The 14,302-nt window shown below is 54.5% G+C and overlaps 1 protein-coding gene across 11 annotated transcripts in view; it reads right to left on the reverse strand.

The window, feature by feature from the left end:
• Positions 1-13,421, reverse strand: part of Phldb1 (pleckstrin homology like domain family B member 1) — a 47,654-nt gene extending 34,233 nt beyond the window's left edge. For 3 of the 11 annotated variants that reach the window (XM_040730157.1, XM_040730155.1, XM_040730154.1), the window contains exons 1-3: positions 7,487-7,566; positions 6,605-6,728; positions 5,474-5,644 (exon numbers count right to left, since the gene is read on the reverse strand). In XM_040730157.1, coding sequence (XP_040586091.1) covers positions 5,474-5,644; positions 6,605-6,728; positions 7,487-7,546 — 355 coding nt within the window. In that variant the 5' untranslated portion in view covers positions 7,547-7,566. Of the gene's footprint in view, positions 1-392; positions 554-5,473; positions 5,645-6,604; positions 6,729-7,486; positions 7,567-11,153; positions 11,496-12,002; positions 12,028-13,168; positions 13,191-13,309 lie in introns of those variants that run through there. The other 8 variants (XM_040730147.1, XM_040730146.1, XM_040730150.1 and 5 more) reach the window with 8 other exon arrangements.
• Positions 13,422-14,302: the final 881 nt, after the last annotated feature.

Below are 14,302 nucleotides of genomic sequence, written 5' to 3' on the forward strand. Positions count from 1 at the left end.
AGTCACTGCCCGGCTGGCCACACAAATAGAATGGACTGGCCAAAGGAAAGCTGGGTGATGGGAGAAAGACAGTGGCTCTTCCCATCGGAGACTCCTTTGAGTCATAACACAGGCTCCCCCAACCTAAACAGGACCCCTCAACAGGCTCCGGAGGCGGGTCCCAAGGAGCAGACCGTTCAGTGGTGGGGAAGATGCACAACCACGCAATAACTCGGACCCCCACTCACAGACATTCTGGGCACAAATAACATCAGATTCTCAGTCTCAGGCTCCCAAAGAAGGGCGAGGACCCCAATCCCCTCATTGCGCCCACCATTCCCAGGACGCCCCTCCCAGCCGGAGCGTCTACGCCCGGTTGCCTGGGGCAGTGGCTGACCCGGCTGAGGACTCACCGCTGAACCCGGACCTCCAGACCGTTCGCTATCACTAACCGGGACCCTGCAGGTCGCCCGCCTGCCCTGGGCCTTTGAGGGGGCGGGCCGACCTCCCGCGCCGCCGGCTCCAGGCGCGGTACAAGCAGCCAGGCAGCCAGCAGCCGCCAATGCCCGGGGAGGGGCGGGCCGGCCACCAGTGGCGGGGGAAGGGAGCCAGAGAGGGAGGGACAAAGGCGAGGAGGAGGGGAAGAGGAAGTGATGGAGAAGAGTGTGGATCTGGATGGAGAAGGCGGGGTGGAAGGGAGGATGCCACCAGGCGGCGGGCTGGAGAATCCGCGCTTGGGGCTGGAGGGATACTGGGACAGGCAGGAGAGGTTCCCAGGAAGATGACGCTGTACGTTAAGGTGAGAGGTAAACAGAAGCCAGGAGATGGAGAGCCAGAGATCGGAGTGATACTAGGCGCTGTCTCACCGGGCGCTCTTTAGAGTAGGAAACCTATGACTGAAGCCTGGGGGCCAGTGTCACCTTGGGGCAGTCACAACTTCTGTCCTGGTGGCCTTGGATTCCTTATCCACTGAATGAGGAGGATGGCTACAGTGACATCAGAGGACATTCTATGACTCCGTATATGAGGGAGAAAAGAGTAGCAATCCCCCACGGGGTCCAGCTAGGATCACTAGGATCAGCTCTGACCCTCAGTCCAACACTGTGACAAGGTCACCCTGGATTGTGTGCTCAGGCCAAGGCAGTATTCTGTGCAATGCAAGCAACACTGATCTCGGTCAGCTCCTGTCACCACCCTAGCTGCTTTTTCTTCTGGCCCCCACCCACCAGGGCTCACCCCCATTGACCCAGGCTGCTTCGCTGCTCTTCTGCGGAGCCGGCCCACACGGCAGCCTCCTCCTTCTTAGCCACAACCTGCTGTTGGAGATGCAGCAAAGAGCTGTACCCCTATTAAGACCCTTTCTGTCTGGAAGGGCACGCCTTTAATCCCAGCACCCAGGAAGTAGAGGCAGGAGGATCTCTGTGAATCTGAGGCCAGCCTGGGCTACAGAGTTACTTCCAGGACAGCCAGGGCTACACAAAGAAACCCTGTTTCGAAAAACAGGAAACAACAACAACAAAAAGACCCTTTCTGGGACTGGAAAGATGGCTTGGAGTTGAGGATCACAGGCTGTTCTCCCAGAGGATCTGGGTTCAATTCCCAGCACCCACATGGCACTTTAGTAACTCTAATTCCAAGGGATCCACTTCCCTCTTCTGGGCATTCTGTGGGTACTATGCACACATGTGGCAAAATACCCATGCACATAAAATTCCATATATTTTTAACTTAAAGACCCTTTCCATCTGGAGCCCCTGAGGTCAAGGAAGCAAACATTATGAACCAGACTGGGACATACCGCCTAGCTGGGGCCCCAGAGAGTTGCTTTTAATCTAGGGACCTGACCCTGGACACCAGACCCTCACAAGACAGCCCACACACACTTTCAGACACACTGTGTGCTCAACAGTCCAGGAAGCTTCAACTGTCACCTCCAATGCACACTAACACTGCCCAGTCACACTGATAGCCCTCCAGTCAGGCGCGCACTGAGCCAAACAAACATCCACATTATACACGCTCTAACACACACAGTTATTGCCACATTTTCACGTCCCCAGACCCCAACCCCCTCTTAGTTATATTCTTCTTTGAGCAGAACTAGCCTTTCAAATCAGCCCCTGGGGGGGGGACACTCTGAAAATAAAAGCCAGCTTCCTTACAGAAATAATGAGAATTTCCTATTCTTGCTGAATAGGTCACCGCCTCACCCACTCACTGACTAACATACTATACATGCCCACAAGCAAACACACACACAAACACACTCATATGTACACAGGAAACTTATTTCCCTTCTGAAGAAAAAAAAAAAAAAGGAAGAACCATATAGGGTCAAATGCAAAATGAAGGGAGGTGTTAAAAAAAAAAAACAAAGACTCCCCAGGAAGAGTGAGTCACAGGTCTGGAAACTGCGACGGCCAGCTGGACAGACCCAGGCAGACAGGGAGATGCTGCCAGTGGGAAACAGTGCAAGAAACAGACACAAGGAAGCTGAGAGCTCCCGGCCCTCACTCCTGCTCTCCTTCCCTTGAGTTTCACTAGTAAAGATCATTATCAGTCCTAACCAAAAGCTCGGAGGCTCCCTGTATAGTTCACAGAAGGAATAACATAACCGGAGGGCAAGGGAGAGCCTGGTGCCCTGGATTACTGGACAGCAGCTGGCACCCCAGGAACCCTGGCTATCCTGGAGCTCTTTCCCACCAGTGGGAGGCTTCACAAGTGAAGGATGCTTAAGACAGTGGCAGCCAGTGGTAGCAGTTGACGGGGGACCTACTGTCTAGACAGCCCAGGCGCTGAGCTGTGTGGCTCTCTGGAGTCTCTCTTCCTTAGTCCCCTCCCAAATCTTTTATGTGGTTTGGTGCTGTGGTCCTAGGGTGGAGAAGCCTAGACCCCAGACTGAGATTGCCACCGCCTCATTTCCTTGGTCCCTGTCCCAGCTCCACCCCTTGCTCTGTAGAGAAGAGGGCAGCATGGAATGTGCCAAGATGCCTGGGTACAGGGGTGGCTCCCTCACATGTTCACTTCTCTAGGCTAAAGGTTGGCATCTGTTTTCTGGCCTCCTCTCCCTCCCCTGGCCCAAGCACACTCCTGACTAGAAGAGCCTGTCACAGCCATCTCTGAGTGCCATGAAGCGTGTCATTCCAAGTTGCCTATGGCTGGGCATAGTGCCCAGAATGATGTGTCTTCTAAGGCCCGGCTCAACCCAAGAAGGCTTCTTGTTATTCCTAAGATATCCTTTTACCTCTCAAAGAGGATCCCCCGCACAGGGCCAGAGTAGACAATATGCTAGGAAAAAAAGTATGTGTGTGTGTCTGTGCGTGCGCGCAAGCACGCACATGCGTGCGTGCGTGCGTGCCTGCGTATGTATGTGCACGCTGAAACCTGGATCCTGTGCTGCTGGGTAAGAGCTCTGCCACTGAGCTGCACTCCAAGCCCTATGTGACATGCCACAGAGTTCTCATATACAACACAGAAATACACACATAGACATTTTGGTGCCATCAGTCCCGAGTTCACCTACCACCCATTTGAAGACACTGGTCTGTAAACACAAGGAAAGCCACAAATAAACACCAAAATACATAAGCCCAGAGACACAAACATATCCGGAGATACATAAACACAGTCCAGTTACAGACACACAGCGAGCACATGCACCCCCGCACCACCCAGTATCCAAGGAAACGCACTCTCAAGAATGTCCGGACTGGGGCCAGGCAGGGCTGGGCCTGGTGCCTTGCTCCAGAGATGAGACAAGGAAACCCTCAGCTCCTGGAAGCCAGGGGGAGGGTAGGCGGGGGGCTAGGAAGAACACCCATTCCTTTGTGCCTCCGCCTACCCTGCCAAGCTTCAGAAACGGGCGAGCCTAGACAAGAAGGCTGGGTTGGGGGTGGCAAAGGGAGTTTAGGGTCAGAAGAGAGTAGGAGGGTGCATACTTGGCAAGATGGGTTTCTGGCTCAGGAAAGTGGGGTCACTAGGGCCACAGGAAATGTTTAAGAATCCCATTGTGGCCTCAGACCCTCCCGCTTCTCAAGAGTTAAATGATGCCCTGGGAAGATGGAACCCAACATTGAGGCTTCTACTCCACTCACTATTCTGGGAAAATGATGGCATTGGGGGACACAAGATAGGGGGTGGGAGGCCTCGGAATTTGCCCCATCTCTTCCTTTGCTGCTCTGTGTCTCACATATCCCTGAATCCTGGAGCAGATGCTTTCCCTGACCCCAAACAAGACTGCCAGGAACATCGCAGCATCACAGCCAAAGTTCCAGCTCATTCCGAGTCCAGGGAAGACAAGTATGCCCTCAGCTGCTGTAGAGCCTCTTTCCTGAAACATGTTATCCATGCTCTGTCAAACCCCGGGAGCAGAAGGGATGAGTGGGGTCTGGTTCATTCCTATGCCAGAGATGAAGGAAGTGGCACTTAAGCCCCCCCCCATCATGGGAGACAGTGGAGTGAGTAGGATTGTCCATGCAAAGGGGTTTCCCGCCAATGAGCTTCTGCTTAGAGCCAGGCCCAGCCCAAAGTTTCCATCCTTACTTGACTCCCAGAGGGCCACCTGCCTCTGCCTCTGGAGTGCTGGGATTAAAGCTGTGTGCCACCACACCTGGCCAGATCCTCTTTTCTCAATCCCTTAATAAAAAGGTTCACAAATGATCAGGTAATCCCAACACTCAGGAGGCAGGGGCAGGTGGATCTCTGTGAGTTCAAGACCAGCCTGGTCTACAGAGTGAGTTCTAGAATATCCAGGGCTACAGAGAAACCCTGTCTTGAGAGAGAAAAAAAAAAAACCAAACAAACAAAAAACTCACAAATGAACTAATAATGCTTAGTGCTTATTTCCACAGTGATTATATATGGTCTATTCAAAGTACCATGTAGCCAGCCCTTACCTGTCTAGTAACCATGGTAATTAGGGGACTTTACACACCAGGGCCTCCCTAAGGCTTGGTGCCGTAGGAAACAAAAGGGTAGCCACATCCATGACCCCAAGCTACTGTGCAGCAGGAACAGGCAAATCCTCAGATTTTTCCATCAGATTCTGCCCTCGCCCCATCCGCTCAGATTTTGTCCTCCAAGGCATCCCAAAACAGCTCCCTCTTGGCATCAGAGAGCATCTCTCATCCTTTCTCATGACTACGATGCTTCTCCTTCCCCTACAAAAGCCACACCATACCCAGGCCCACTGGCAGCAGGGATTAAAACCTCTCCTTTCCACGTGGTGTGTGAAGGCCGAGTTTTAAAAAAACAAAACAAAACCCTGTCTCGTAAAAACAAAAACAAAAAAACAAAAAAGGTTTAGGAAAGCCTGGATGCTGGGGTGAGGTGGGGGTAGGTGAGTTTCAAGATGTTCTGACACTGACACGGAACCCGAGTACAGCCAGTCACCTGGCTAACAGGGGAACCGCTGCAGCAGGCTCCCCCCTTACCTGACACGCACAGGCTATGAAACAGAGACCCCCTTGTTGGTGTGGAGATTAACAGACCTTACCCTGAGTGAGCCGGGTAGGCTGCCGCACGGGGAGCCCATCGATAGTGCAAGGGTTGCCACAAGGGTACAGGGTGAGAGTGCCCCTCAGATTCTCAACGTAGCAGTGTTCAGGAGCCAGGCCTGGACCCTGAAGTGAGATATCCCTGGCTGCAGAACCAATCACCGTCCTCCCTGCAGGCAGGAGGTAAACTGAGTCAGAATGGTCCTCTGGACTAAGACATCAAGCAGAAGGTGCAGGGGGGGCACTGTGGAAATCTATTTCTATCTCCTGCCTATTTGAGCCTCTGCCCTGTTCTGGCCACCCCTAGCGTGTTCTCGCTGGAGCCAGCGGGTGGTAGGAACTCCTCCTGAGCCAAAAACTCTGTCTGGGTGGGATGATCCAGAGAGAGGTCACAGAACTCCGAAACCCTGCTGCAGAGAAAGGGAGCCTCCCTCTGCCCCCCTAACTGCCTCCCTGTGCTTCCTTTTCCTCCTCCTGCCTACTCCCCTATCTTTTTAGACATGCCCCCCTCTCTCTAGTCCTTCTGTTACCAGAAACCTCCCTTTCCCCCTCCTGTCCTCTCTCTCTCTCCAGGGCGGCCTCTCCCCTCCATTCCTCCCTGGTAGAGCCCCTGCGACTGGCATTTGGAGAATGTGGGGAATGCAGTATCACCCAGACAACAGGTGCAGCCAGGAAGGGAGAAGGGCAGGCAAAAGCCATGCCAGGGCTTCCTCTTAGGGCATTTGCCCCTGGTTCCCATCTATCCATGCCAGGGCTTCCTCTTAGGGTATTTGCCCCTGGTTCCCATCTATCCATGCCAGGGCTTCCTCTTAGGGTATTTGCCCCTGGTTCCCATCCGTTCACGTTAGTTGGCTCCCCTGCCAGGCACCTCTCTGGAGTGAGGTCGGGGTGGTGGTCCACTTCTTGACCCCCATAGACTATGAAGAGCAATGTGCTTTCTCCCTCCACTCATCCTGGATTCTAAGCTGACCTTTAGTGCCAGCCATGGAGCCAGTTTATCTGCCAAAGAGGGCAGACAGTCACGGAGGCAGAGACAAGGCAAGCATGGCCTGGCGAGGAAGAAGCCCCCACCTGTGCAGCCTCCGGGGCAGGAGTGCATCTGATGATGCAGAGGGCAGTGCTGGGCTTACCTTCCTCCAGCGGCAGGAGGGTGATGGCTGTGCTGAGTCTCCCGCTGCCCAGGCTCACCAGGTGAGGTTTGTCCGTCTGCACTTTCAGTCCTTTGCCTGTCTCAATCAGATCCAGTGGACCTTTCTGCAGGTAAAGTGGGTGGAAGGAGAAACTTCAAAGACTCCGAGCCAGGATTGAGCACCCTCGTGGCACCTGAGGGGCCACTAGATTGTCCCACTGGATTTATCCCAAACTTAGGCTCACTGCCCCTTCTGTTTACTAAGACTGGAACAAGGAGGGGCACTGTACCCAGTAGGAAGGGACCTGGTGGAGGAGGGCCAGTCTAGCTCCTGGCGGCTTTGCCACAGCTACCCCCACGGCCGTGCTTGCCCCTGATAAACTGAACTACTAGGGAGGGTGGAACCAGGAGAGTGAGCTTGCCAGTGGGAATCTGTAAACCGAAGATTTCAGACTTTCACAGAGACGTTTCAGGCTGAACCAATTAACCTGACTCAGATCAACACTGAGCTGGGACTAGGCTTGGAACCAGGGGAGGGCAACAGGCAAAATACTGCTGCTCACATCCATGGACCTGGACAACTGACGGGTAAAAGAGATGAGCTCGGGGCTGGAGAAAAGACTCAGTCGTTTAAGATTGCGATTTACGCTTGCAGAGGACCCAAGTTTAATCCCCAGCACGAATATCAATCAGAAGGTTCACAATTCCCTGTAATTCCAGCACCAGGGTATTGACTCCCCTGACCTCCTTGGGTACTTGTGCTTCACACGCACGGACCCACACACATACACATAGTTTAAAATAAAAATAAAACTTAAAAAAGAAAAGATCTGAACCCACCCTCAGCAGGAGCTCTCTTACCCTGTGGCCCAGCCTCACTTACCTGCACCACAGCCTGGGTCTTGCATGCAGGGCCTAGTTGGTTCCTACTGAGAGTATCCATGGTCCTGGGGTTCCGAGCTCCTGGGAACACAGTAAAAAGCAGGTAAACGGGAAGGTCAGGGATGAAGGAGAGACATGGGTTCTGCGGCAGGGTTCTCAGGGCAAAGCCAGCACCAGCCGCTGTTATCCCCAGTACACATATAGAAGAGGTGGAAAAAGCTAAGGAGCTTGGGGGAGCGGAGAACGGGGGACACATCCTCTGCCTCTATTTGGTTCCAGTACAGCATGGACACTACATGTGGCAGTCCTGATCCTTGCCACCACAAGCACAAACAGACCTATAGAGCTAAGCCATGTTTCTGCTTTTTCTTGCTCCATCTACACTCCCCAGATCCCAGGAATTAGCAGCAGAGGACACCTGACCCCCCCCCCACGGTCTAGCCATCTGGAGCCTTAAACAGAGCAGGCAGGGGCTACCAAGGGAAGAACAAAGTCCAAGGAAGCCCCACCAAAGACACTGGTAGCCGGAGATCAGCCAGGTGGGACCCAGGGCTGATCTGAGTGCAACCCCTCCCCCAGCCATTCCTTTTCCTCTTCTCCCTTTGCCCCCCTTTCCCAAGGGTCTCAATAGGACGTTTTCGTAAGGAGACAGAGAGAGGAAACCCAGCTACTGCTGCCATGTCTGTGTGTCTCAGCTCCTGCACTTTTCCTTCCATAGGAAGCCACCTCTCCCCTTCCATAGGAAGCCACCTCTCCTAATGAAAGCTCAGTGCTGCGAGTGGAAGATGCTAGGGCTCTTCGCTTGATGTTCGAGGAGCCAGAAGCAGATTCCTGAGCCCAAGCCTGAATCCCTTGTCTATCTATTGCACCTCAACAGATCTGCTACTTACATCTATACCGAGCTTGAAGACCAAGCAGTAGACTAGGTTGCACCCGGTGAGGTGCAAAGCACTCTGGAGATGGCAGCTATTATGAGCTGTGTAACCTTCAAGTGTAGACCATGGACCACTACCACTAGCCACTCCTAGCTCCCAGGCTTATGTTCTTGGTGTCTGACCTGTGTATGTGGACACGTTGCCAACTCCTCAGTGTTCCCTTCCGCTTTCTCTTCCAGCTACCGGACAGGTGACTTGCAAAGGAAGTAGAGGTGGGAGCTGGCGTTCCGAGCAGCGGCTGCTCCTGACAGGGGATCTCTCAGGCCCTCAGACATGCGTTACTAAATTTACCCTTCCCACTTCCACCCTTCCTGGCCTGGCCTTCATCTCTGTCACCATTTCCACCCAAGTTGGCAGAAAAGAGGCAGGAGCAGTGCCTGGAACCCACCCCAGGACTGCCTAGGAAGAGGGAGGGCAGAGGTCACCAATACACACAAAGCCCCTCACCAGTTTAGCCGCTGTCCAGAAGCACTGGCTACGGGGACGTTTATAAAGACAGAGGGCTGTAGGTCTGTCTGTCTGTCTTTCAAGATTAGCAGTGTGTGCCACCACCAGCCATCTCCAGGGTTTTTTATATGCTTGGCAAACATTCAACCAAATGAGCTATGCCCCCCAGGATCCTGGGTTGTTTTTTGTTGTTGTTTGTTGAGACAGGGTCTCAATCTGTAACTAACCTGGAACTTACTATGCAGCCAGGCTGGTCTAGAACTCTGTTTTTCCCCTCCCAAGTGCTGTGTCTACAGAGGTCGGGTAAGCCACCAGGCCTGGATTTAGTAAGCCAATAAAGTCCCCTCATTGTCAAGTCAATCTTCTATAAAACCATCATAATAATAATTAAAGGAAAACTAGCCAGAACAGGGCTTGTCTAGAACAGTGCTTGCCTGGGGCTAGGAGTAGAACAGAGATAGACTGAATAGGCTCAAGATTTTTGAGGCTCTGTGTGCAACAGAAATGTTCTTTTTGTGTGCTGGGGGTGTGATGCGTGCCCATGTGCAGAAGGCAGAGGAAGATGTACCCCAGTGAATCTGAACTAGGTTGGCGGCCATCAAACCCCAGCAATCCTCCTGACTCCTCCCCACCCTCAGCTCTGGAGTTACAGACACTGGTGCAGGGGATTTGAGCTCATGTTCGAGCAACAACTCTTTACTGGCTAAGGCGTCTTCCCAGACCACAACAAGAATGTTCTAAAATGAAGATTCAATGATGGCTGAGTAGCTCTGTAACTATACTAAAAATAACTGCACATTTAAGTTGGGTTGATTTTATATTATAAAGCTTATTCTGCTGGGTGGTGGTGGTGCCACCTTTAATCCCAGCACTCGGGAGGCAGAAGCAGGCAGATCTCTGTGAGTTCGAGACCAGCCTGGTCTACAAGAGATAGTTCCAGAACAGCCTACAAAGCCACAGAGAAACCCTGTCTCAAAAAACCAAAAAAAAAAAAAAAAAAAAAAAAAAAAAAGGATATTGGGAGCTGGAGAAATAGCTCTTTGGTTAAGAACACTTATTGCTCTCCCAAAAGACTGGATGGAGCTCTATTTCCAGCATCTACATGATGGCTCACAATTCTTGGTAACTCTAGTTCCAGGGATCCCAGGCCCTCTTCTGATCTCTGTTGGCTCCACACACATACCTGGAGCACAGACATACATGCAAACAAAACACCATACACATAAAATACAAATTTAAATTGTTTTAAAAATTAAAGATTATCTGAAGATCCAGGCAGTATACTAAATCACACTCTACGAAGTACAAAGCAATCCGAAAATAGCAGCTATGATTAGCTGTGCAAGGCACTTGTCTGGGCCTCAGTTTCCTCTTCTGCCACACTAGAGTATTTGTCATTATCACCCTGCGCAGCACTTACTTATTTACACTGAATAAATTCAAGTGGAGATAAAGACTGTAGGGGAACTAGGTTAGAGAGGGAATAAGAGTGACTCAAGGAGAGCGAGAAGAGAGTAAGAAGTAAGAAGGTGAACCGAGAAGAGAGATAAGGAGAGGCGTGGGAGAAGATAAGAAACCACACAGCAATTGGAAGGTGTGAGGCTATGGCCTCAGCTCAGCAACCTAACCCACAGCAGAGGAAAAAGGACACCAGACCAAGCTGACCCAGGTTCAGAAGGTGCCTTGACATGGCCCAGGCGCTCTCTTCTCTGACCCTAATCCCATGTCCCTTGGAGAAGCAGTACTGTCCCCTGCTCTGGTCCCACCAGGAGGCTATCTATCATCTGGGGCTGTAATTACCCACTCTGTAGGGCACTTCTAGGGAACTCATCTGTGCTCAGGTGCAAACAAACAAACCAAATGTGGCTTCCATTGCTGAAGGCCTGGCTCTCTGCAAACCTTCCCACACCTGGATGCAGACTCCAAGGCCTCCTAGGCAATAACGTGGCAGGGGCTGGCTGTGTGGTATTATGAACCTAAGGAATGATGCCCTAGAGTATCAGCTGGGGACTCCCACAGGTAACTCCGGCCCTATCCCCAATGTGCCAACAGACGACAACACTGACCCCCGTCCATAGGTCTCCGGCAAAGAGTCCTGGAGAGGGTCAACCAACTCTGGCACTAGTGATAGAAGGTCCTGGTCTTCCAAGACCCAAAATGAAAGGTCCAAAGCTAGCCTTGAAGATAAAGACCAGCTCGCCCCACCTCAACTTCCACACCACACCCCTACCCTGCCCTCACCAGGGTCCCACCGGTCCAGCCCGTGGATCGCAATGGGCAACTCACAGCTGCACGCCAAGGCCTTTTGGGTCACAGTGACTTTCATCTTCCCTGCTCACATCCGCCCCCAAGAAAGGGCCACCGGCAGAGGAAGGAGTTCCGACAGGAAGGAAACTGAGGCTGGGCGGGCAGGTTGCCCAGGAGAGGCGGGGCGAGAGTGCTCACAGATCAGGCATGTAGGGAAGAAATTAGAGATAAGAAAAACAGGCAGAGAGAAAAGGGGGTCTCAGGAAGCAAAGAGGCGCAGTGATTTGATGGGTGAAATCAAGAGCCCGGAGAGAAAAACCCCAAAGCTGGCTAGGACGGCCGGGTGTGGTGGTCACGCCTGTAAAGTCAGTTCCCACTACTCCGGATGTGGCAACAGGAATATCAGGCATTCAAGGCCAGCCTAGGCGTGGGTTTCATGAGACCTTGTCTCAAAAAAAAAAAAAAAAAAAACAGCAAAACTGGGGTCAAGACAGTGAGCTCAGAGGAGACTGTGGGGGAGGCCTGGGGAACCCCCCCCGAAGCGTGGGCGCGCGTGCGTGGATGCACTAAGGATATAGTCCCCAAGTAGAAAAGGTGGCAGAGAAAGAACTAGGTGCTCCCGAGCATCTTGGAGGGGGAAACCGTGTGGCAGAGGGACCCCAAAGGCCAAAGGAGGGAGAGGAGAGACCTAGATAACCCGGGGCGGAGAAGACAGCTAGGAAGAGAGAGTAGTTGGGGCTGGGGGTACTGGGGAGATGCTGGGAAGATGCACTTCAACGCAGGCTTCGTGGATCCCCGCACACCAGAGGCCTGCCCCTCCCCGGGCCACCGGGTGGGACAAGGCTTCAGTGTTGGGCCGCCTGCTGCAGCTGCCCCGCCCGCCCGGACCTGGGACAAGCCGCCTTTCTTCAGCAGGGCCTGGAGAAGAAGTCGCTTGTTTGCTTGGCAGGGAAAGGGGGCGGCCTCGCAGCTGCATGGAGAGGGCTGGTGTGTGGAGGGAGGTGCGTGTCCGCTGGAGGCTGCGTGTGAGCGGTGCCGCCTGCCCGGGCACAGCTTTCCCGCGCGTGGAGCGCGTGGTGTACCGAGGGTGTGGCGAAGTCGAGGCTCATGTGAGGGATTCACGTGTGCACCGGTGGTGGTGTGACGCTGGGCTGTCGGTGGGTGACGTGTCTTGTGGGTGCACGGAGGTGAGGCGTGGGATGCTGTGCGTGGGAGCTGTGGGGTGCTCGGATGCTCGAGTTAGTGGCCAGTCTTGTTTGTGTGATCGCTGTGGGATGAGCCCGAAGTGCGATGAGTCAGTCCCCCCCCCCCCGAGCCTCCGGGACCGCTGAGCTAACGGGCCCAGAATGCTGCCCCACCCTGGGCTCCCTGGGTCCCCTGCCGCGCTGCGCCGTCGCCAGCCAAGTCCCCACTGCGCTGGCCTGGGCGGAAGCGCCCGCGGCGCCTGGGCAACCCCGCGCCCGGAGGCCCCACCCAGCCGCCTGCCCGCGCTTCTCCGTCCCGGGGGAGCCGGATGACGGGGCTCGGCCTCTGTGGGGGAACTCCACGCCGCATCTGGATCCAGACCGCGGAGGCGGAGCGAGAACCCGCGGCTCAGTCATCCCAGGTCGTCCTTGGAGGCTTCCGGGACCCTCAAAGGCACCGGGGTCCGGGAGGAGCGCTCAGGAGACCCTAGTTGTGGAAACCCCAGGATCCCTCCCCGACTCCCACGCCTCAGAGGGGCACTCCACATTTTTGAGTCCATCCAGGAAGCTGGCCCTGGGACAAGAGTGGAGACGCCCAGGGGATCCCCCTTCCTATGGTCCTTCTGTTGTGGAGAGGGGCCACGGGGGATGCTGTACGCAAGTCCACGCGCGTACCCCACCCGAGACTGCGAGTGTGGGACACTGGCCGTCGGGGTGCCCACCGGAGAATCGAGATCCCGCAAGGCTCCAGGGTCCCTCCGCAGGGTACCAGGGCCCCCTCTGGCGGTGGCGCTGGCAACGCCTCTGGAGGGCAAAAGCAAGTGGCTCCCGGAGAGCGGCCCACAAAGCCCCTTCCGCCGACGCACTCACCTGGCATGGCCCCTCTTTAACCTTCCTACCCAGCCCTCTGGGCCAGAACTGATCTCGTCTGGTCCCGGGACTCTGCCTTCTGCAGACCCAGCTACACGCGGCGAATGGGACCCCAAGGCGTATTGGGAGCGGCGCGCTTACCTTGTGGGGAGTTGGGGGTGGACACCGACGCCTTTGCCCCGCTGGGCCGCGGCGGCCTCCGGCTGGCGAGGACACTGTTGCTTTTCCACAGGAGCCAGCAGAGGAGGAGGAGAGGGAGCCTGTCCCGCCCCCCCTCCCGCGAGTCCCCGCCCCCATCCCGTCCTGTCCGCCTGTCCAGCTAGAGAAGCCGCCCTTGTGGGGCTGGAGCCCAAGGCCCCCACCCAGCCTTTCCCACAGCAGCACCTCCCCCGCCTGCACAGCGCCCGCTTTGTTCATCTGTACAGCTGGGTTCTCCTCCACCACGGCAGCCACCACCGGACACACCCTCTCCCCCCCGCCCTCCCCTTCCGACCCTCCTAGACCACCCTACACTCTGGGCCTCGAGGCTCTTCTTTATTATCCACGCCTACCTAAGATGCTCGAATCTTCCACTGACTCCCAGTGAGCCCTACCATAGACAGTCCTACCACAGATTCTCAACGTCTCCCTCAGAACAGCTACTGAGGTCACCCAGGTCTTTCCCGGGTCAGACCCTCCCCTTTCCTATTCCGAGCCCCATCATAGAGTTGTAGATAGAATTAATGATTGCACACCAGGCTTCAGAAATTAACAGGAAGGCACGTTAAAGTGTAGCACAAACTCCAGAGTCCTGGAAAGCTGCACGGGGTCGTCCTCTTGTCCCCATAGATTCACCTTCCGTCACAGACCTGTTGGGTTATAGGCAGCTGGGGCAGGGTAGAAAGACACCAGGTTGGCTGAGGAGAGACAGTGAGGAAGAAAAGAGGGGAGCGGTCTATGAACCGCAGGTGAAGTCATTCGCCAACTCAACCCCCACCCCGAAATCCAAGCTGACACTGGAGCCATTCCTTGCTAAGCCTGCTCTAGTCCCAGGAGACTGCTGGGAGGCCCTGTAGGAGCTGAACTCAACTAGACTGGGCCTTTTTAACCTGCGCTAAAGGATTACTGGCAGACACTCTTCCTCAGTGAAGGCAG

The sequence above is a fragment of the Mesocricetus auratus genome, unplaced genomic scaffold (genome assembly GCF_017639785.1).
Source record: "Mesocricetus auratus isolate SY011 unplaced genomic scaffold, BCM_Maur_2.0 Super-Scaffold_100022, whole genome shotgun sequence".
In the NCBI taxonomy this organism is placed as follows: Eukaryota; Metazoa; Chordata; class Mammalia; order Rodentia; family Cricetidae; genus Mesocricetus; species Mesocricetus auratus.